This window comes from Ochotona curzoniae, unplaced genomic scaffold (genome assembly GCF_017591425.1).
Source record: "Ochotona curzoniae isolate NIBS_2020 unplaced genomic scaffold, NIBS_Ocur_1.0 patch115, whole genome shotgun sequence".
Lineage (NCBI taxonomy): Eukaryota > Metazoa > Chordata > Mammalia > Lagomorpha > Ochotonidae > Ochotona > Ochotona curzoniae.
Genome location: NW_024466657.1, coordinates 1 through 24,831, shown reverse-complemented (window position 1 = coordinate 24,831; position 24,831 = coordinate 1). Strand labels below are relative to the sequence as shown.

The 24,831-nt window shown below is 37.1% G+C and overlaps 1 protein-coding gene across 1 annotated transcript in view; it reads right to left on the bottom strand.

Annotated features, from left to right (window-relative positions):
• Positions 1-21,233, bottom strand: part of LOC121166301 (growth factor receptor-bound protein 14-like) — a 58,739-nt gene extending 37,506 nt beyond the window's left edge. The window contains exons 1-2 of the mRNA XM_040995440.1: positions 21,018-21,233; positions 3,253-3,409 (exon numbers count right to left, since the gene is read on the bottom strand). Of these exons, the coding sequence (XP_040851374.1) occupies positions 3,253-3,409; positions 21,018-21,098 (238 nt within the window). The 5' untranslated portion in view covers positions 21,099-21,233. The remainder of the gene's footprint in view (positions 1-3,252; positions 3,410-21,017) is intronic.
• Between the last annotated feature and the right edge of the window lie 3,598 nt (positions 21,234-24,831).

The window sequence follows — 24,831 nt, the reverse complement described above, 5'->3', positions numbered from 1 at the left end:
TTAGCATGGGAGCTACGCGTGAAGTTGAGTGGGAACTCAAACTCGGCACTCCAATACAGGACGTAGGTTTTCCAAGAGATGTCTCAACGCTTGTGTCAAATGTCTGACCCTATAAATACTGTTTTTCTTTTATTATATACTACCCCCTTTCCTTTAAGAATTCTATTCTCTGAAAATTTATAGTTGTGGCCAAGGACATTAGGAATGTCTCCTAAACAATGCATAGAGCTGAGTGTCTGGTCCCCTTGGTTCTTGGCATCTTCAGAACTCGAGGAGGTCAGTGACAGTGGTCCCTTCTACAGACACAGGGCATCTGCAACCAGATGTCATATTTAAAAGGAAAAAAGTACTGGTACTTTTCATTTAAGACACAAATGGAAAAAGTTACCTCACAGCACAGATACTGAAGATATACTATAAATATTATTAATAAACAATGCGAAATTTGTCGAGGACACGTCTGTTTCTATGATGCTGAGTCACAGCACTTCAGTGGTGGCTATTTTGTGAAGGTATTATATGGAAGCACTGTAGGCTGTTCAACCTATCACTGTCAGAATTGGAGTGCATTCTGTCTATAACTTTTCTATTTACATAATGATCCAAATGTAACAGAAGAAGAAAATGAACATGGGAAAGCTGTGAAGTTAAAACTTAACCTCATAAGCTTCAGCTGAATGCATGGTTAATTATGACTTGGGACAATATTCTCAAACATTTGATTTTATTTCCGCTGTTTCCACAAAATATAGTGATGGAGAAATGCACGTTTTTTTGAATATTGTTTTTTATACTTAGCAGTTTATAGTATTCAAGCAAGATTTTACAGAACTTTGTGCATTTTAGGGTAATCAAAACAGTTTTATAACTCTAACAAGCCATATATTAACAATTGAAGAGTAGAAAAGTCTTAGGCAGGTGAGCAGAGAAATCCCCAATAGAAAATTGCACTTGAATGACTATTTGATGCCTACATTTAATTATATTTCTCAAATTAATCCTCAGTGTTCCATTTTAAATTTTTATTTCAAAAGTCTTGTCCGTTCCATTTCTTAATGTAAGTGACACATTCTCACTGAAAAGCATTGCTGGATTTATAGGGCAAGTTTTTATTCTTAAAGATCAAAAGTGTTTCTCACAGGTAAATTATAGTGACTATAACAAAAACAACAACCAAAAAAATTTAAGCTCCCCACCTCCCCCAAATATTGGGGGTATAAAATGCTGTTATTTTATCTTACACTAATCAATAAACAGCTATATTTCTGCTACCATAAGTAAATGAATAATTTTCTCAGACATCTGAGCAATTAAGGATCATGAGCAGACATTAAATTAATCTCAAATGCATGTAGAGCTTAGCCTGCCCCAGGAGGATGGTTCGGCACGTCACACAGGCCAGCATGGCACACCTTCAGAACTCAGATTTTCTCGGCATCAGGCTACTGTGTCTGCTTGCCTGTCACCATCAGCCGGCACCACTTTGCTCAGCAGCTGTCCGCTGGGGAGCTGCTCAGGTTCAGCATCCCTGTGGAGACGGGGGAATGATTCTAGCTTTGTTTCCACAGGCTTCCCCTTCTCCTCCCTGAGGCTCTGACAAGTTCTAGGACAGCAGTCATCAAATTAGACGCATACCACACTATCTAAAGGCCCAGGGAATGCAGGCAGTGTTAAGCAAAACCACTTTCCAGGATCTTTTCAAAATGAATCCTCATAAGAAAACACTCTTTCTGCCAACATCATGTTTTTTTTTTACTCCACTTCATGGGGAAAAAAAAAAACTTCTTATCTAGACCAAACCTTGCTCTTGCACATTGCTCTGGGACGTAAACCCTCAAATGCATCAAACAAAGGAACAATTTTCTAAGTCTGTATTGGCAGCTATGTGAGAAAACAATGGACTAATGGCTAGGCATGAAATCATTTTGCAATGTTTTTTAAACAAGTTGAAGAAACTAACTGAGTTGCTACTGATAAATTAAAGTGAATTTGATGACTTATTACTAAAAATTTAAGCATATAGTACAAAGGAATTTGTGGCAGGCTGAATAGCAATCCCTAAAAGTCAGCCACATTTTAATTTCTGGAATCTGAATATTATATTCTATGGTTCCCCAAACAAAAACAAACAAAAAAGTGGAGAGTCTTTGCAGATATGATTAAGAATTGGAAACAGAATTGTTTTGGATTACTTAAGTGATCCCTGAGTGTTACTGTTTTCTTCAGGAAGGAAGCTGGCCAGACCAGAGGGCAGAGACCTGAGTGGCACAGCCCCATGCCAAGGAATGCTGGCAGCCACCACAAACTGGCGAAGGCAAGGATTGAAGTCTCCCCTGAATCCTTCGGGAAAATCCTATCCCCACGCATGCCTGATTTCAACACAGCAATGATGATGGCAGACTTCTGGCCTTCAGAGTTACAAGAGAACCAACTTCTTGGTTAAGCCACAAAGTGCATGGTAGTTTGTAACAGCAACCAAAGAAGAGTAACACAGAGTTCAAAGGATCAAATGGCATTGCCATAGAAGCCACCTTCTTTGTTATCTACTTATCTGTGAGAATGTTTTCTATCTCTAATATCTGTAAAAGAAGGAAGGCAAAGAATAAAAATCGATGCAGAATCCTGCCTCATTCTAGTGGAGGGATGAATCCTTTACAACATTAAAAAAAATCTTTGAAAACTGCTGCACAGTTCACAAAACAGAGGTGCATTTCAATTTCAACTTTTTAAAAGGTTAATATATATGTGCGTACATTTGTTTTAATATATTGTTTATATATATTTAAACTATACATTTATATATATTTCGTCAAGAAAAAGTATAGGGTGCACTCTCCCATAAAGAGAATCACCATTTTGGGTACTTGTGCTTCAACCAATCCCCAACATAGTCCTAGGTTAAAAAAAAAAAGTGTGTATTTTAGTAAATATTCAGTTTTCATTGTACTAGAAAAAGTCTAGGAAAAGTGTTAGGAAATTTATATATCCATTTGAGCTCTATGTTTTAGTTCCCAAATTATCATGTACCATGGAATGACATGAAAAGAGGTAGGAAATATATAATATTTCTATCCTTGTTTGTATTTGTGCCCCTCTGTGTCTCAACCAACAAGGAGAAATAAAAAAAGTAAAGAAAATAATTACGCATAATTCCCTTCCAGCTGTATTCATCAGGGGATTTTTTTTGTCCAATGATTAATATTATATGAGATGGAATGACAATGATGTGAAACCAGGATGCTGCGTTCTTACCTACACCTATGTGAGGTAGGTGCTCAAAAAGTGTCCAGCTGTGGTCATCAACACAATGACTCCTCAGGATCAACAACTGGCAAACGTCTCTGGCTGTTATGTCATTGGGAACCTCAAGGGCCCTGCTAGTCTCATCTTCACTGTATACTTTAATCACCTGTGTAGGTAGAAACAACAACAACAAAAAAACACTTAATATTGTGCTTTGCTTTGGTTTTACAACAAAGTTTACTGTAAAAATTTAAGGTATTCAATGCATTCTCTGACTCACCTAAATAATTATTTTTGCGTTACCAGATCAACTAAACTTAACCGATTTAACAAAAATGCCAATTATAATACAATAACTTGGGCTGGTTCATTGGTTCAGTAGCTAAATCCTCGCCTTGCACGCACCGAGATCCCATATGGGTGCTGCTCCACTTCCAATCCACCTCCTAGCATACGTCCTGGGAAAGCAGCAGAGAATGGCCAAAAGGCTTGGGACCCTGCACCCACACAGGAAACCTGGAAGAAACTCCTGGCTTCAGAGAGGCTCAGCTCTGGCTTTTGCAGCCATCTGGGAAGTTAACAGAGGATAATGCTCTCCATCTCTCCTTCTCTATAAATCTGCCTTTTCAATAAAAAATAATACAACAACCTACACTACACATACTGTATATTAAATCTTTAGATTTGTTTTTCCTACATATCTACTCATTTGTGTCCTTTGACCCGTATCCTCACATTTACTTCCACACATCTCCCTGACCCTTGAAGCTATAGTTTTCTGCTCTCTCTCTGTTTATTGGACTTTTTAAAAGAGTACATGGGTTAGGTCATGCATGCAATATTTTTCTTTTGGTATCTGGTAATTTCATTTAGCATATTTCTAAATTAACCATGCTGTAGTAAACAGCAAGGTGAGCCCCCCCCCCTTTTTTGGTTTACTAATATTTCATTGCATGTGTATGTATGCCATAGAATACACACACACACACACAGATCTCACTTTATTTATTCATTCATCTATCCATAACTATTTACACTGTTTGTATGCCTTGGCTATTGTGAATAATGCTGCAATGAACATGGGAGTGCAGATATCTTTATCAATTCTATTTCGAATTTTTAAAGCATTCTCCTGATTTCAATAATGGTTTTAACAGTTTACATTACCATTAATAGTGTATAAGGGTATCTCTTCCCATTATAGCCTCAGTAATATTTGTTATTTCTTGTCTTTTTAGTAACAGACTTCTCAACAGCTTTAATGTGAAACCTCAGTCTTTCAACTTGCATTTCCTTAATGATTAGTGATATTGAACACCTCTTCATTTATCCGTTGTTTGCTTTTATATCCTTAGAGGAACATTTATTCAAATCCATTATTCATTTTTAATTGTTTTTCTACCATTCAGTAGTATGAACTCTTTACAAATCTTTTTATCAATCATTATCATACATTTGGCTTTATTATCTTTCATGCAGTTCACAAGTAGAATTTTCATTAAAATATAATTTCATTAAGTTGACAAACTTATATGTTTAGTTAAGCATAAGTCCTTTATGCAAGGAAAATGTGAAACATTCAGAGAAAAATACAATCAGAAGAGAAGCTGAGGAACAGGTATTCGAGCAGGTGCACACCCAACATTGGAATAACTAGGCACCATTTCTGGCTCCAGCTTCTTGCCAATGTCAATCCACATGGGCAAGAGGGAAGCTAGATATGGAGGAGCAGATCGAGTTCCAGACTCCTGCTCTGACTTCCCTACTCCCAGTGGACATCTGGAAAGGGAACCAATAAATGGATGCACATTCTTTCTGTCTCTCAAATGAATAAATGCTACAAGAAAATATGTTTGGTGCAAGAAACTTTTTAAATATGCATTTTTTTCATAAACTATGTTTCAATGTAATTTCTGAGGATTTCTCACATACCTTCCACTTTCAAGTTTCTTATACATTAAATGAAGACTACCTAGACAATATTTACATATCAAAGCCACTTTGACCAACAGCTTTCACTAAAGGGCATTCCATGATTATTCAATACGAACTGAAATAAAGGGCATTCCATGATTATTCAATATCATTTTCCCACCACTATGGTTCTGTTACAAAGCTATATAATTTATCAATAATTTATAAATTTAATTGTTTGATAGAACTGAAATTCCAACTGACAGAGAGGGAGAGTCAGAAAGGTCTTCCATTCAAAAGGATTACTCCCTAAATATTCCCAGCAAACAGGATTGGTTCAGACTGAAGCCAGTAGCCAGGAACTCTATTGAGGGTAAAGCACATGGGTGTCAGGGATCCAAGAACTTAAGCCATGATCTGCTGTCTTCTCAGACACATTGGCAGGGAGCAAGCTGAGAATCAGAAATGCCTGGACTTGTATGACACTTGATATCAGATGCTGGTGTTGCAAGTGGTGGCTTTACCTGTTGTTCCACAATATCCATGACTCATCAATATTCTAAATTTTCCTATCCATATTTAAATCCTGTAAATGATCCAAATGACAGTGATGATTTATTCCCAGGTTCATATCAGAAGTCAAAGCTAGGAACAGAATCAGACTATACAAAAATATCTCTCCATTTCAGCTATGGAAGTTTGGGTAAAGACTGGCTAGCTGTTAATGAAATCTGATGAATTTTAGTCAATGGAATGTAAGCACACAGAATGTTTTGATCCAGGATCAGCTCAAAAAAAGTTTCTTACACATCATATTTCATTCTTTACCCATTCTCTTGCTGAATAAAAACAGTAAGTATCCACAGGAAAGAGGAATCTTGTGATAAAATAAATGTTTGTCCCTAAGTGACCATATAGATGATTCCTAACTAGGAAACTAATAGGGTACTGTGACATGAACTAGTAATGAACTTCAATCATGTTAACTCACTATGGTCTAGGACACATCTACCCACTGTTACTGCTAATTAGACAGAATTAGAGTTTCACAATAAACACACCCCTCAACATTTATCAAGCTATGCTGTATGTTAGATTTTCCATTATTATGTTATGAATTATGTAAGTTACTGAAGAAAGATAAACATCTCTCACAATGGTAGAGAGACCAATACAATACAATGCTCTAGAAAGTTCTCCAAGGCTTTGTAATATGCCCCTTGCTGTAACCTCATTTTTCACTTTTCAGTTTGCATGTCTCCCTCTTCAACTATAATATCAAGATTTTTAAAGTCTATTTTCCAGTTTCATTGCATCATCAGGACCTAATCCAGTCAGAACTTGACAGAGTGAGCCTCACACATTCTGCAAGATCATTTAATACAGTGATTTGCACATCATACACACTCAACATGTATTTGTACAAAAGACTCTAGAAATGTTTTCAGACAAGAACTATGTACTTAAATTCTAGTGCTCAATAAATTAAAATTATTGTGAATAAGCAACAGGTATACAATTTTTCATCACAAAAAATCACGGATAAAACTAAAATAGTATGGCAGCTCAGGAGTCACTGAGATAGCATAAGGGCACAAAAGGAAAGTCATGAAAAATGCACCATCAAAATCAGATAATCTTCTCTGAAATTTTCTCTTCAGCTCCTCTTGATTAAGACATATATGTTGTTCACTTTGATGCCACTTCCATTGGATAGGCAGCATTGTTTTTGCCAAAGGCATTTGGGTATTTATAACATCAACTAAATTATCAACTTAAAAACTGGTCTGCTAAGGACTTGGCGAATTTTGAGTCTGATCTGCGGTTGCCTTGGCAGAGCCAGACAATATTTTCACAATACTTATATGGCCTGTGGACCAGACATTCTCCACGTCTCATTTAAAGTCTCAGTACTCTGCTGTACCCACATCTTAGTACATTTTTCTTCTTCAGGGCATGCTTTCAATATTTGTCTCTGTGCTAGAAAATTAGTTGAATTCTAAGGATGCCTTCCCTTACATAGCCCTGCTGCTGTGCTTCCAGCTAGGAGGATCAAGTACCAGTGGCTGCTCCTGGAACTTTTCCTCCACATGCGTGCAATGATGAGTCATTCTTTCAGCTCTCTGCTGTACATACCAGAACAGGACATGGGGATAGAGTAGTGGAAAAAAAAAATGACCGGTGGCTACTTAGAAGGCTTCCTGTACCTCTGTACAACTGCTTTTTAAAAATAAAACAGTAAAGCAAAACAAAACTGTATGGGGCTGCACTGCTGAATGTTAAGCTGCTGCCTGCGATACCAGCATCTAGTAAGAGCACTGCTTCAGCTTCTGACTCCTCTGCCTCTGTTCCATTTCCTGGCTAATGCTCCTGGGAGGCCGAGGATGGTGTGGGTACTTTAGCCCCTGTCATCCAAGTGCTGGACACAGTTTCAGGCTCCTGATTTCTGCCTGGTGCAACCTTGACAGTTGTGGTCATTTGCAGAATCAATCATTGGATGGAAGATCAATCTCTCGCTCTCAACTCTGCTTTTAAACTAAATAGATAAATCTTTTTTTTTTAAAGAAAAATAGAATGAAAAATAGGAGATGTTCCCATATCTATGCTACAAATTCAAAACAACGAAAGAATACAACAATAGGCAAAGTTAGAAAAAAGGGAAAAGGAAAAATTAACCAATTGTCAAATACCGTTATATCATTCAGATTAAGTCACGGCACATTAGAAACAAAGACTGGAATAGATGTGTTTACTCAGTTTTTAAAATAAACACCTGCTGAGAGAAAACATTTTGAACTCCATTTCAACTAGTTACATTTTTAAAAATCTATTTAATTCAGACATTGGTACAAAATATACATTCATCCATGAGTGATACTTTCTAGCAGTAAATTCGTGTCAACTTCTAGATCTGTTTTGTATTATGAAACTTACCAATGGAGTGCCTTTGTTCTTTTTATTTCTTTCTTTCCTTAAAACATATGGAAAAGGAAGAAAAACTAATTTAACCTTTAACTCTCTTATTAGTACTGAACAAGCTTCCTGCCAAAAAACGATGCTTTCACTAAACACTCCCACATAAGAAAAAAATGTCAACCTACTACAAAAGTGACATGATTAGTGTGGATTAAAACTAAGTGAAAGACTTGTGATCATGTAGATATCAAATAACAGAACTGTTCTTCAGAGTCATTACATTTTAACAAAATATTGGCATCCTGTTTCCTCTACATAGGAATAGTTAATGACGCTATTTAACAAAGGAATATCGTATCTTTCTGATTCAGTGAACAAAATCTCCACTTCGCTTTATAAAGGGGGACAACTGGGGTAATAATATTATTATTATCCATTTACCTTCAAGATCATTTGAAATTGTATGCAACAGTAATAATTCCTGCCTGAGGACATAAGAAAAGGAATAAGCTCTTCTTCATCAGAGACCTGAAAGTTGACCTGCCAGGGCTATAGGCCACTGATAAGTCTCTACACCAGCCCAGCTGCAGAAACAAAGAGAAGGCTAAGCTTGTACACACTGGCTGGGTTGGAAGCCCTTTCGGGGACACTGTATTCCTAACAATCAGAACAGCCTTGGCCTTTGGAGGAGTTTATGCCTTCAAACATTTGCCCTCACAGCAAATGGCATCTCACAAAGCAAATTTAATACATGGTCACAGTTACCTCAGTAGGGTTCTGCTGAAATGTGAGTGGAGCAATTCTCTGGCCAACATCCTATCAACCCATGTTTACACACTTTTTCCATCAACTCCTCCCCTGCACTATCCTCCTTAAAAAGTTAAGTGGGGGAAAGGGACTGAAAATTAATAGAATCCATTTTAAAGGAGTAGACACAACAATGTTAAAATTCAGACAACAAAGCATGGTAATTTTCAGGATAAAAGTTTGAGAACACTAAAGCTTTTAGCCTAAGAGACAAAATATTTAAAATGGAAGCTCAGGCTAATCTTATATTCTTGTGTATATATATTAAATATATACTATATATTATATTGTATATATTATATGTTCTTATGTGTATTAGTGTATATACACAAGAATATACAAGGATATAGAAATTGAAAGTCAACTCAACATGTGTCAGCATTCCTCCAAAACACACACAGAATTTCTCAGCAATAATTCCCCAAAGTCAGGTCTAACAGCACACTCTTTTAAAAAGTCCCAAGAATACTTGGAGCGAAGACGATACGCTTAGCCTACTTCCTCCTTGCCACTGGCCTGAGGGATTGGGAAGGCAATGGATAGATAGCCAGGTCCTTTTCCAATCTGGATTCACATTAGAATATCTGAAACAAGTCCAGGGTTTGTTAACTGTAACGGCTCTGCCACAGTGCCACCACAACTGGAAAGCAATTAGTTACTCCGTAGATGTGCTCCATTTACCCTTTGTTTCTTCCAAGAAGGAAATGGAGAAATGAGATTCTCCTTCAGCAGGTAAAACAATGAGTACAGGTTAAGCGTATATGAATAAGCAAGAATACAGAGGATGAAGTGAAGGCAAGCACACAAAAAGAGTACAGGAAGTTATTTTCGGTGCTAATGTCTGAATTTTGGGAAAATTTAAATTCAATTTTAAATAAATAAAAATTAAATATTTGCTCTAAAATAATTTAAACACCATGGTAAGTATGATATTATTGTGATTAAAAGCACGTTTAAGCAGAACCAAATTTATTAACATATCTTCTATTACTCACACATTAAAATTCATATAATATATCACTCAACAGGCTAATCCTCTACCTTCAAGTATAAGCAAACAATATGGGGGCTGGTTCTTGTCCCAGGTGCTCCACTTCCAATGCAGCTCACTGTTCATGACCTCGGAAAGCAGTGGAGAATGGCCCAAGTCCTTGGGACTCTGCAGCCACGTGGGAGACCAAGGGGAAGCTCTTGATTCCTGGCTTTGAATAGGCTTAGCTCTGACCATGGTAGCCATTTGGTGAGAGAACTAGCAGATGGGAAATCTTTTCCTCCCTGGCTCTTCTTCCCTCTGTGAATCTGCCTTTCAAGTAAAAATAAACAAATCTTTAAAAAAATCATATAACTATTGCATATATTACATAAGATAGAATTAAGTGTATTATTGACATGTAACTAATAGAAAATAGGAAACATAACCAGTTTGCTGTGAACCAGGTTCAAAAGTGAAGCTTATTTCTATAATTCTTCAAAAGTTCACCACTGAACTACAGTATAATTACAAAACATCTTTAAATGTTTCAAAATTTCTTAATTATTTGCAATAGATAGGCACGTTATCCAAGTCATGTGGAATTTTTTTTTTATCGAGGTCACAAAGTAGCCCTGAATTTTTACATTCTTCTAAATAGGAATGCAGTGTTTTAAGATAAGAAGAGACATTCTCAGATATTTTGAATTAGGCAACTCAACACATTCCCTTGAAGCGAATGTGAAATACTTTATTCATCATTTCCCATCCCAAACTCTAACAGCAATTATAAAATGATGCATTTACAAAACTTAACTGTTCCAAAAGTCTTTACACCACTCTGGAAAAGCTGCTGCTTTCTTAGTTCAACCCTGAATCATTTTGCTATATGTTAAATACTAAGATGAAACAGTATACAGTTTAAAGAAATCAGGTATCAGAGAAGTCTAAAATTACTTCCATTCAGAGGGATGTTTTTAATGCACCTACCTAGTTGCTTTTTTTTTTTTAAAGGCAAGAGTCATCGAGATACAGAAAAAGAAAGAGCCATCTCCTATCCCCTTGTTCACTCCCCAGATGCTCACCACAGCCATAGCTGAGCCAGCAAAAGCCAGAAATCCAGACTTCACGTCAGGCGCCCCACCTGGGCAGCAGGAGCCCACGTCCCTAAGCTACCAACTTGCTGTCTCCACTGGTGCACATCAGCAGGAAGTCACAATTGGAAGCAGAGCCAGTACTTGAACCCAGGTACCCTGACACAAACCGTGGGCATCCCAATTGGTCTGTACCAGATGCCTGTTCCTCAAAACTGTTCTTCAGCAACATATTTTACTTGATCATGTATGTCTATTTAACTAAAAGACACTAACTGAAAAAAGATTGTGCAGCCAGTAACAGAATTACATGAATTCATTGAGCTCCTGACCAAATTTGTTCTCTTGAAATCTCTCCCTTAGTGTCTGGGTCCACATACTGTTTTCCCCACTCAGTTGTTTTTTGTTCTGTATTGATGAAGCTGTGCTCCTTATATACACAGGAAGATTTCACTCCTGGGCTTTCTGTGAACATGGTGTCCCTACCATCTAGTGCTGCTCCTCTAGAACAGACAAACCACTGTTTGGAGAAGCTTTCCATGACTCTCCTCTCATTGGTAATTTGGTGTCTATTTCACAGCTGAGATTTTGTCAAATTCACAAAAAGAAGTAGGTAAACATCAAAGTGAGACAGATGTTACAAACAAAGCTCACAAGTTGGATCAACCTCACATTATTAATTTCTACAGGAACACTGTACAGCTTGCCTGGATAAAAGAGAACTCATTCAGAATCATAGGAGCTACACTACTAGGGAGGGAGAGAGTGCTCATAGAGAGCTTCCAGGAGGCCAGGACGTGCATTCAGAATGCACAGAGGAAGCTTCAAAACATGTCCACCAGATCTGTTTCCTGGGTCACGGTAAAGAGGCCCAGGGCAGACTCGCCTCAGGAAATGCCCTCGACTTGGCATAGAAAGCATCTCAGCATGGCCACACCTGACAGCATGGATCAGTGACACTGCAGAGTCACGCCTTGTCTAGACTTCCAACCAAGAGATGACAGGCAGCCTGTAGCAAGAGCAGGCCGAAAATATCTCCTTACGGCTCCTGTACTCTGAGTCCACACCTGTTCCTCCCCCTTTCTGTCTGTTGCGTTCCCACCCAAGAACGCTGCTGGTTCCCTTCCCACCCAGGATTAGAAGCAAGCCCCTTGTTTAACAGGAGGCTCAAGTCCACAGAGAGAAACATGTAATTCTCTTAGTTTATTCTCTTATGTGGAAGAAAGGGAAAAACAAAAGAAGCTGCGCCAATTTCATTATAAAAGGAAGGAAAATATTAAAACCTAATTTATAAAATATCTTACAATCCCACAAACATGTTTCTGATACTTTATTAGCACTTAAATTCAAAATAATTTAGAGTAGGTCAAACCAAAACAATATTACATCAATGCTTCTCTAAGAATATTTATTTTTAATTTATTTATAAAAGTTATACACAAAGAGAGGAAAGAAAGAGAGAGATCTTCCATTTGCTCATTCACTCCCTAGATGGCACAACAAGGGCTGGGCCAGTCAAAAGCCAGGAGTTTCATCTAGGACTCACACACACATAGCATGGGCACAAACACTTAGACCATCTTCCACTGCTCTTCTCAGGCAAATTTGTGGAGAAGTAGATTAGGAGCAGAACAACTGAGACATGAACCACCATGCCTAACACCAGCCACAATAATGTTTCTAATGATTTCACCTACCAGGTATTCTCTGATGCTTCCATGTTTTAAAAACTGTAATTTTTGCTAAGATTCTGAAGCTGAATAATTCATATTTGAAGTGAAAACCTTCAAAATGCTAATGTGCATTCATATTTAAATCATAAAATGACAAGTCTTGCTTATGTTGGAATTAATATTTTTGTCTTGTGTTTCACTTGAGTCTTTAAGCAATATTTTATTCCAGAATAAGCATTTCTAAATGCTGGCTCATTCAGTGAGAAAAAGAACAAGTCGGAGAGAGGTGAAGGGAGAAGTGTTAGAATAGAGACAGGGAAAACAAAAGAAGAGGAAAGATAATGCTATTCATTAGACCCAGGGAATATCAGAATTTATTTCAATTATTCACCTGTTTGGTATCAACTGAAGCACTTTTATTGGACTAAATTATTTCACTGATTTTTAAATGTGCAACAAAATAATGATGTTTGTTATGATTTAATATACCACACGGTCAATCACAGATGCTATGTCCAGTATTTCTATGATATTTGGGTTATCATTTTACAAACTTAATTAGCATATAAAAAGTAATTATTTAAATCCTAACACTCTCACATTATGACAGCAGTAGGAATAATTAACGCATCAAATTTTAATTTTCTTTCGTTTTTCTAAATATTTGTTTTACATCAATGGAAAATCTGTACAAAGAATAAAGTAGTTCTGTCAAGGAAATGGACTCAAAGTTGTTAAAATACAAAACAATTACCCTTTAGTGTCCCAGTTTATCCAATTCTGATTAACTAACATACCTGGGATAGCAGCAAAAGACGGCGCACATGTTTGGGCCACTGAAGCCCCATGGGAAACCTGGAAGAAGCTCCTGCCTTCTGCCTTTAGCCTGGCGCGACCCCAGCCATTGTGCACATTTGAGGAATGAACCAGGGGGTGGAAGCTGGAATCAATCAATCTTTCTGTCTCTCTCCTCAGGGGATGGAAGATTCTCTCTCTCTCTCTCTCTCTCTCTCTCTCTCTCTCTCTCTCTGTACATGCATAACTCTGCCTTTCAAAAATTAAATAGATCTATTTTTTACAAAATCTTAATACAGGTAAGAATGCATTTACGAGCAACACCCATTTCTCTTGTCTTATAATGAAGAAGCTGAGACTGCAGAGATAGCCTTGTCTACTGGCCTCAGGCATGCCCTCTAGAACTAGCCAGGCATCCCATCTCAGTTAAAACCTGAAGCTCAGTTCCTTCTAAATCATCTTGTCCAAACTTTGTGATGACTTCAGCTTCTGCTTTTATGCAACATACTGTTAAAAAATCTAATAACTAAACATGAGAACATAAGTATATATGCATGTCCCCAGTCCACCTAACTTTTTGGATGCCAAAATAAGTTGCATTTCTTAGGGATTTTTTTTTTCTCATCATTTTGCTAGAAAAATTGCAAATCCTGAATCAGCCAGGAGAGGGAGCTTTTATCTCTCAGTTGACAGAAACAGAAAAAAAAAAATTGGTTTGAAAATTAGAACCATAACATTGTTAACACTGTGGAGTTTCTACTTGATATAACTGTAAGCATGTAATAGCGTTTACGTCTATTTGAAGAGCTCTCAATTTCATGAATATTTATGGCAAATAAATTTTACATCTTAAATTACAATAACGAGATTATATGTATGTGAGAGTACTTCAAATATTTATGGAAAATGCAATTGAAAGTATTAATGTATTTTGTTGTAAAGAAATTGTGGTCCCCTAAATATTGTGTAATACATAAAAAAACACATAGTGTAACATGCATTTAAAAATTCACTGGTATTTAGATTGTAAATGCCAAACTTTTTCTTAAATTTTTGATAGGACTAACCATGCTATTTTGACTATTGAAACTATAAAACAATATTCCTGAACCATTTCAAACACAAATATATGTCCTAGTTGCATGTCAGATTAGGAGGTGATGAACACTTTCTGACAACTTTTTTTTTTGGTTGTTGTTGTTGTTTGTTCAAAACAATTCTCAGATTCTCATCTTGGAACTATCTTAGGAGCAAGCATTGTAAATATCTGACAGGGATGGAAAACTTTTATCTTTTCTAGCGGGCTAGTATTTGAAATTTCCAGAAGTCTTTTTTTTTTTTCTTTTCTCTGCCAAAAAGAGACTCTTGTTTTCAAGATTTGGCTTAGGGTGCTGGGGCAGGGCCAGGACGGCCTGCCTTACAGACTGCCCCAAGCAAAAGTCTCAGACTGTTCATCAGCGGGGCTATTTTTAATCTGCTTTCCCTGCCAAGCATGTATCATGCATTGTAATTTACCAAACAGAATGAGGCCCAGCATCTGTTCTCATGAAGGTTCAGTCCAGGTGCCTACAGTAGCTGGGACTCTGGAGTCTGCTCTACGAGCGGTTTATTGTCAGTTACAAGTCATAGATGGCTCATGCTGTAAAATGGGAAAAATGCTGGCCAACTGATATCTGACAGTGGAAGTTGGTGGTTATTACTGTACTTTTTAAAAAGATTTATTTATTTTGATTGGAAAGGCAAATTTACAAACACAAGAGAGAGGGAAAGATCTTCTGTCTTCTGTTTCACTCCCCAAGTGGCCGCAACAGATGGAGCTAAACCGATCTGAAGCCAGGAGCTAGGAGCGTGTTCCAGGCCTGCCATACATGTGCAGGGTACCAAGGTTTTGGGCCATTATCTATGGTTTCCCAGACCATAACCAGGGAGCTAGATTGGAAGTGGAGCAGCCAGGATGTGAACCAGTGTCCCTATGGGATCCAGCACGTGTGAGGCAAGCATTTAGTCACTGAAACATCATGCCTGGCCCATCACTGTAATTTTTGAAAGTAAAATATAATATGTAAGGAGTGAATTCCAAGTGATCCCAAGAATCCTGCTGAATGCTAAGGAACTCTAACACATTGATTTATTCACTACACCATGGAGGAAAGACTGAGCACAGCAAAGGAAAACAACTCAGAGGAGAAAAGGCAGAATGGCACAGAAGTGAAATACGTACCTGAACCCGCCTGCAGGGCCAAGGAGAAGGCACTGCAGCTGCACTGTGAGAGACGGCTCTGCAGTGCATGGGGCCCAGTGATTTTTGCAGGTAGAATTCTGAGTTGCATGGAATTGAAACATGGGCTCCTGTCCGTTCTTTGTCAATTGTTAAGGAAGACATCTAACCCCTCCAACCCAATTCTCCTCTTCCTAAAATGGGTTTGGCCACCTTCCTTGTAGGGCTCAATGAGAATTAAAGAGAATGTATAATCAGTACTGAACCTAATCTAATTACTTTCTATTTTCAGTGGTCTGTGTGGGTGGCTGTGAGTATACAAAATTGCCCACACACATACGATGGCTCCAGATGATGATAATGAAAAGACTTGAGTATGTAGTTTTTCACCCCCTTGTAAATGAAACTTGGGAATAAACAAAAGAAAAGCAACAGAGAGACAAATAATAAGAATGAACTATCAAAGTTAGTTCATTGTTTAAAGAGCTCAATCTCATTTTCTTAAAAACCCTGTTTATCACATAATTGTAACTACAAGTTGAGTGTCCCTTATCCAATATACTTAAAACTAAAAGTGCTTTCCTTCTCTTTATAACTCTGACTTTTGAATAAAAATAGATAAATTACTTTTTAAGAAATTGAGAGATAAATATTTATTCAATGCCTGGTGAGTTTAAGGCACTTGTGGTGGAAGTGGCTAATGACCCCACAGTAGTCACTCCTCCCCACTTCCTTTGTAATGAATCTGGAGAGCGAGCAATGTCCTGAGCATGAGGTCTGTGTTTTCTGGCTTCCTTCACGTGACACCAGAGTATGATGGAAGACAAAGCTCCTGTTTATTCAGAGTGCCATGTTAACAAAGTAACCTAGTCAGCTTGCCCTAGGTGCCAACACTGTGAGCAGAATGACATAAATTTGCATATATCTTTCCATAAAAAGGTAACAGGACTCATATCAGGAAAATACAGTTGAAAGCAAGGAGTTTGGTTGCCTGAAGTTGATACGGGGCTGCGCCAATGGTTTTGGACTAATCTTGCTTGCAAACTATAAGGAAAATAATTCCCTTCCCTGCTAATTCTACTGTACTTCAAATTTTTTGCTTATGTGAAATTGAATTTTTGACAATAGATGACAAAAACAGCATTTTACTGAATGAATATATAAAATAATATAAAAAGATACAGAGATAATCACCTGATAAATTTGAAAACCCAAGAAATAAAGCATACACTTACAGGTAGGTAGAAAGGCTTACACAATATAAAAAGTAAAAATAAACAGTAAATGAAAAGTAATTGAAAAAGTAAAATAGTATAAAAAGAAAAATAAAACTGATGTGACAGGGTATTAGCTGCCGACCTGACAAATGAGTAACAAAGATTTGTGCGGTAGCACTGAATCAAGACTCTGAGAAGATAAATGTATAGGGATAGCCTCAGAAGGCTTTGGGAGGAGACCACAGCCTGGGCTGAGGCTTTGACAAGTGGAGGAAGGTGCTGGTGGAGACCACAGAGTGTGACTCTGGGAGCAAGAGAACAGAGACATGGGCATGTAAATCTATTACAAGATGCACTCATGAAAGGGGTGCTCCAGCAGAGAGTTCCTGTGAAACTACTGGAACCATGGGCCATGCAGGCCCACACCATACTGCAGGCTAGGCACTCTGGGACTCCAAATGTGGAAAAGTTTCTAGGAAAAATAGAGATCTGGTGATCTGCACTCTTTCTACAAGATCATTTTCAGATAAGCACCAAGGACTTTCAAAGGATGAGTATATGTGGGAATTGTATTTTTTAAAGATTATAAATTTTAAGAAAAAATCTGTTGTCATGTCATGCTTCTTTTTCATTGAGATTGCTTCAAGTTTGTGTGTGCTTAGGAACATGTCATAAATTGTCATGTAGACAATGGATGTGAACATTCTTGCAAACAATTTGAAGAACATTGTTAACCAGAAGCAGTTTGGAGGGATTACACACGCAGACCCACAAAATCGGGAATACATGCCACTGACTGCAGTTTTCCTGAAACAGTATCAATTTTAATTTTTATGTAATTCAGATATAACAATGCTTTTGAGTCTTTCGATAGCTTCCAGGATCCTTACAATGTTTTCTTGATATATCGTGACAATCCAGGGATTCCGGTGTAAATTAGCTTTCCATTAGGTTGTATACACACACACGCACACACGCACACACAGAGCTGCTTACAGTTGCTTTCTGAATAAAATGTTTGCTATGCTAGAACATATGGGAGTTGGTGGAGATGCAGAGGAAGATGAAAGGATTTGCCTAAGCTAATTCCAGACTTGGAGTTGAATGGCAATTATACACACCATACGGCAATTTCATTAACATACTAATTTCAGGAGGTAACACATATCCAGAAGAAACACACTGGAAGTCATAAGACCTAGATTCTATTTCTAGCTCTGCATTGACCTTCTGGGTGACCTTGCTTAAGTCACTCAACACCCAATAGACTCAGTCTTCTCATCTGCAGAAAGAAAGAAAAAGAAACAGAGAGGGGAAGAGAGGGAGAGGGAGAAAAAGGGAAGGAGAGAGAAGGAGAGAAGGAAATAAGGAAGGAGGGAAGGAAGGAAGGAAAGAAAGAAACAAGCAAGGAAAGAAACAGGAAAAAGCAAAGGTACGACCCAATAGGTATCTGAGAAGAACACTATGAATAAAGGATTCATTCTGAATGATTGCTAAGGAAGTGATCACTTCTGAGCGACACAACTTAACTCTCCCTGCTACAAGTCTAATGCACTGCAGTCAGGGAAGTCCAATCCTAATAGAATTAAAAGCGAAAAACTGAGTGACAGTCTAACGAAATGCCCTGCTCATCAAAGACCAAAACTGACCCTACCACATTGAGGACCATGTATAACCAGTTCCTAAACACTCCCAGGAGAAGTGAGACACCTATAGGTAAAAAACAACTCAGTCACATGAATGTGCCATTGTAGAAACGCATTCAACCATTCAAATGGTTAGGATCTCAGCCGGTAAACTGCCTTGGAAAAGCATGGTTCGAGGGGCAGGCGCTCCTTCAATTATCCACCTTCAAGCGCCACAATCCCATATGTGCACCAGCTGCTCCTCTTCCAAAACAGCTCACTGCTTGTGGCTCAGAAAAGCAGTATGGATGTCCCCAAGCCCTGGGACCCTGCACACTCATGTAGGAGACCAGAAGAGGCTTCTGACTTTGGGTTGACTCAGCTCTGGCCACTGGAGAGACTTGGGAAGTGAATCAGTGGATGGAAGATCTTCCTCTTTGTTGTTCCTTCTCTCTGTAAATCTCTTTAGCATTAAAAATAAATAAAGCTTTATAAAAAAAAAAACAGCTTCGAGATGAGCAAGCTTTATACCAAATTGTGGAAAAAACACCCGTGTTGCTGGTAAACGAGAATTTACCACTGAAATACCTAAGAACTGGTTGTACTATTTCTAAGATGTTTTTAAACACATGGTAATTGTATAAGTAGAGAAATTTCCTATCTTGAATAAGAATAAAACTTGTTTTTTATATGACCAGATAATACTAATATTTTAGTAAGGAAAATTCAATTACTTGAGCACAAGAAAGATACTGAGATTTTCAGAGAAATTTAATAGACAAATAGCTCCTCCATAAATTAAAATGTTAAGAGAAAGAAATAGTAAATATGCTATTTCAGTAAATAATAGAGTACAAAATTATATGAGCATTCATCTTGTGAACTTGTTGCAAAGGAATAACTTGATTTGGGCTTAATGTATTTTGATAGTCCCTAAAAATGATAGCACCCTTAAAAAACATTTTATTTTGTATCTAAAAATGACCTAGCATTTCAGTTTGGCCATAGAGTATAAAATACATTATCTGATTTTTACAATTACAGACACAACTAAGACTGACTAAATGATTTTTTGAAAACTCCTCAGCTATTGTTGAACAAGCAATAACTTGATCAAGTGAGGAACCAATGACTCCTGGAGGTTAAATCATTTCACAAGGCCACACGGCGAATACACAGAGTCTAAATGCTATGCTTTCCACTAGACCAATATGTCATCCAAAACAAACGAAATACTTAGTTTCTTGGTCAGTCTTAACTGCAATATTACCTAGATAAAGTAGAATTCAAACCCACAAAAAAGTGTTTGACATAGGTTAACAAACTTATTTCACATGCCCCAAATGAGTCAGACAAACTAGACTGCCATTTTTCTAGCATTCTTAATTCCAATTCAAAATCAAGATTTAAGTTTGTAGCAAAATAATTAAATTTTCTTAAGCTGAGAGAAGGGCAATAAGATAATAAACACATGTTGAGTAAATTCTCATATAACTATCCTGGGTAGTAAATGGTCAACTGGTTTTAAAAAAAAAAGCAGCAGCAGAAAACCTAAATATTAAAGACAACACACACACACACACACAAAAATGCTCCTTTAAAAGATATTTTATTCGTTGGATTTTGTCATGTTTCAAAGAAACAACTTCACCCCTGACTTAAAGGAATGCACTAATAGCTAACAATTAACCATTAACAGGTTAGGGCAGAAATAAACATTACAGTTTCTACTGCCACCCATACAGAAACCATATCGCACAAAACAGCTTTCCGTACTTTCCTTCCCTCCATGCAAGAGATTTGACTGTTTGAAGAGAATGTTTATATTTAGTGCACTTATAATGGAAATTTAGCTACATTATGAGGTGTATTTAACATTTAGTAAAAAGCAATGTCACAAGTAAGACATAAAAATATTTATAACATTAACTACATCTAATAAATATTTTCATACACATGATTGATCACATTAATAATTAACAGAAATCCTTTCAGAGAAGAATTTAATGCAAAGTTATTTTTTTAAGACAAAGAGAAAAGTCAGTAGAAATGGATTGAAACTTGAGAATAATGAACTGGTGACATTTAAACAATAAAATAACTAGACAGTCTATTCAACAATGAAGAGATGGATGTATTATGAATTATACTGAAACAAACCACTCCACAGTAACAAATTTAAAACATAACAGCTAGCAGATTTTCTATTTAGCTACAGGAAGAGGCCTAAAGTCACAGAAGAAGAAGGGGAAAAAAGCCAAAAGCCACAAAGCTTCTTCATGGTTTCTAAATCACAATAATCTGAAATTTAGAACTAACTAGTTTTTACATGCAGTTTCTTTTTTTCTCTTTCCACTTTAGCCATGTCCCAGTGAAGCATTTGTCCTGTTCAATACCTATATACATCTTTTGGTTACTTATAGCCTCAGTGAAGTACACAGTCTCTCTCAAGAATACGTCACTAAAACGTCTAATGTATTAACAAACACACAGTAGCAAAAAAGTAAGAAAAGTGAAAGAGAAAAAGTGGAAAGAAGTCACATACCCTGTTCTGCAGAACTACTGGCGTGACTGCAGGCAGAGTCACTCTTCTTGCACTTAAACTCATGCCTGCCTCCCTTAGCATGATTTCCCCTTGCAGGTCATGGACGAAATGAAAGAATCTGTAACGGTCACTCCTTGGGAACTTCAGGACTCAGTGCAAAGGAGCAACCAGGGAAGTAATAAATGTCACCCTGTTTATGTGATTCCCATCCACCCCAAGCCAATTAAGGATGGCCGTGGGACAGGACAAGGCAGCAACCAATCAAAGCCCGGAAAATTCCGTCTTTGTCCTTGGAAACACATTCTGATACTTTTGTTTATGATATTTAAAGAAGCAGATTAGCAGGCATCTAGTTTGCTTAACTTTTTTTTTCCAAAACAGTGCAATTCAATGCCATCTTGGTTGATGAGGCAGTTTTGTCTATAATAAACATTTCAACATATGGTGGATAAGCAACTGTCCACATAGGCCTGCTTAAAGCTTAAAGATATATAAATGAGCCAAATTTATTCTGTTCATAAACTGATAAATGCATACTTGACACATAATACACGAGGCACAATAAGGAAAGCTAAGGTGCTGACTTTAATTTTTACGATATAATAAAAGAACTTAAGGTATATTCATTCATTTTATCTCCTCAACAGATAAAATTTTTGCACTGTAGATTTTAAGGCTATCCTTGAGGTCTTGTACTGCCAAAATCGACCCATTAATTATCACTTTAAAAATCAACTAAAATAAGGATGTTAAATATAAAGAGGAAGAAATTAAACTATAACATAGGCATTTTAAGACCTTACATTATTAAAGAGCACAGATATGTGTGACTTACTATTTTATTCCATTAAAGTAACTCTAATAATAGACACTTCTCACTGAATGTATCTCAAAATTTGAATAACCATTTTGGATTTTGTTACAATACCTAAAAGCTTCACTATAATGTTTTTGGGGAGTTGATGGAGGTTCACGACTAAAAATATTCATGGTCAACAAGAAAATTTTCAAACTAAAAATAGCCAAAATGAAAAAAAAAAGTGTTTCAATGTTAACATTAGTCAAGTTTGACAAAGGGAAAGTCCCTTCAGAGTACACAACACCTTGACAAGCTGCACTAAACCTCATAAGTGCTCCTCAGCCATGACTCACCCCAATGACCCTCAGTCTTTGGCAGAAGAGGAATTTCTCATAATTCTACCCGACAGCATGATTGTTGTGGTAACAAGGAAAGACAGATATTCTCAGCAACCTGGATCCAAATTTTCCATTTCATTATCTAGACTGCTTCCAGGCAGGGCTCATTTTACTGCTTCCCACTTGAACATGTTTTATACACCTACCAAGCTTGTATTTCTTGAGAGAGGGGGCAGAAAGAGAAAATACAACTCCATGTTTCCCTACTTTGAATTCCAAAACCTCCAAACACTCAATCTCTCGGAATAGAACCTGCAGGCAGCAGGTATATACAAAACACAAACATGTATTAATACATTTAATATTTGCACCTTATCTAGTTATGTCTATCATGGTCTTTTAAAAAAAAAGTACCAATAAAATTCTATGAATGCAGGCATGGGGATACCATTTGTGCAGTGTAAGATTCTGCTCTACTTAGAGCCATTTTTTGGCAAATCAACAATTGCAAAGCCCATGAAAATTACGTAATTTTTAAGAAAATCATCCATATTATTTGGGTTTTTTCTTTTTTGCTCTTATTTCCTCAGTTTAGAAAAAGTGTTATCTTTTGTTTCAAAGACCCTATTTGGTCTCCTTTCACTAAATCATAAAGCATAAAGTATATACTACATCCCGAATACCATTGGTTACGATGTGGTCACTATTTCCATAAGCTGGGCTGAGCTCAGTGGTGATGAAAATACAAGTATTCAGCATTCACCAAGGTTGAAGAAACTCCACATTAATGATGAAATCAGGGTAGACTTCAAGGAAGAGTTGATATTTTCTTTAAAAAGTTACTGAAGAAAAGAATACGCAGACCTTGGAAACTGATGCAGATATACGATGCAGGTCTCAAATCTGACTGTTTGAAATCTAAGCAACTATCATACAAACAGGCCTGCTGAATACTGGACTAAATCCTTCATAACAAAACACTGTCCAATTCCTGTATTAATTACAGCGAAATATGCCTGCTCTGGAAGTATTCAAAACACACTTGGCAGACAACTAACTGTTTAAGTGGAATAGTTCATCTCCTTGGAACACTCGAAAATTGAAGTTTCCAGATTTTCTGTGAAAATCATGAAGAACAAAATTCAGTATTCTGTGACTCTATATGGCTATAAAAGATGCCAAAAATGAATCATACACTTCTCATAGTCAACAGAATAAGAAACTAATGAAATGGCATGTGTAGTTAGAATGGGGGAAGGGTATCTCCTATTCCAGTAATCCATTTTGGGTGTCCCATTGACTATGCTTTACTGTGCTTTGAAACTAGGTTAGACACTCATTCAAAATTCTTGAGCCTATCTTTTTATCATCAGAAGTTACGCTATCCCTCACTTTACCTTGTCAACTGAGTGCAATTTCTTCAGATACATAATGGAAACAAAAAATTTGACTAACACGAAATTATTGTAGGTATCAAGAAAATCAAGCCTGCATAAGGCCTGCAACAGCTCAAGGAAGATGTTGAAGAAAGTAAAGGGCTCTGTTCAATTATTTCAGAGAATCAGGTCTAAGACTTATTCTTTGATGTAGGTCTTTTATCTCCAAAAAGGAAATTTTCACATTAGAGGTATTTTTATGTGACAGGACCAATAATGAAGTAATACATAACAGCACTGTATATTTTTTAGATTATTCCTCAATATTTTGGTAGAACAAAATTCAATTTTGTTGCTAAAATATATGTATATGTTCACACATGTGAAGAACAACAAAAATAGTTTATCACTATGAAAAATAAATGCTGGTAATCAGACAAAAGAGGACCCATAATCGATTGGGGACGTGTTAACTAACACAGCCATTATGGAAAAGAGCCTGGAGCCCTTCTTCCAAAACAAAAACTCGGAAGGCCAGAATTGTGGCACAGCAAGTTAAATTGCTGCCAGGATGCTAGCATCCCATATCCGAATGCCTGATTTAAATCACAGCTGCTCTGTTTCTGATGCAACTCTCTGCTAACGCATCTGAAAGGGCAGTGGAAGAACGCCCTACACTTGGCCCTGGCCACACACGTGGGACCAACATGGAGCTCCTCACCCCCGGCTTCAGCCTATTCCAGTCCTAACCATTGCAACCTTTGGTGAATGAGACATTGAACGGAATATCTTTCTCTTTGTCTTTTACTCTATGTCTGTCGCTCAGCCTTCCAAATAAATAAAATCAATTTTGACAAAAATAGAACAAAATAACAACAAAATTAGGGCTACCATATGATTCAGTCATCCCAATCATAGGTATATATTTAAGGAAAAAAAAATTAACGAACCTCCTGGAGGCATCTGCACTCCTACATGTATCATGTCACTATTCACAACAGCCAAGACATGGAAACAAGAAGTATTCATTAATGTGTGAATGGATAAAGCAACTGCAAATACACAATAAAATATTATTCAGCCATAAAAAGAATGAAGTCTTTTCATTTGTGACTATATATCTAACTGCAGAACATCAATATAAAGTGTAATAAGCCAGGCACATAAATAAATAATGTATGCTTTTCATTCATATGCAGAAGCTAAAGGCTGATTTCATAGTAGAAAACAGGTAGAGTAGTTACTAGAGGCTATTAAACATAGGGCAGAAGGAGACAAAGGTTGAATTACGTGTATCAAAA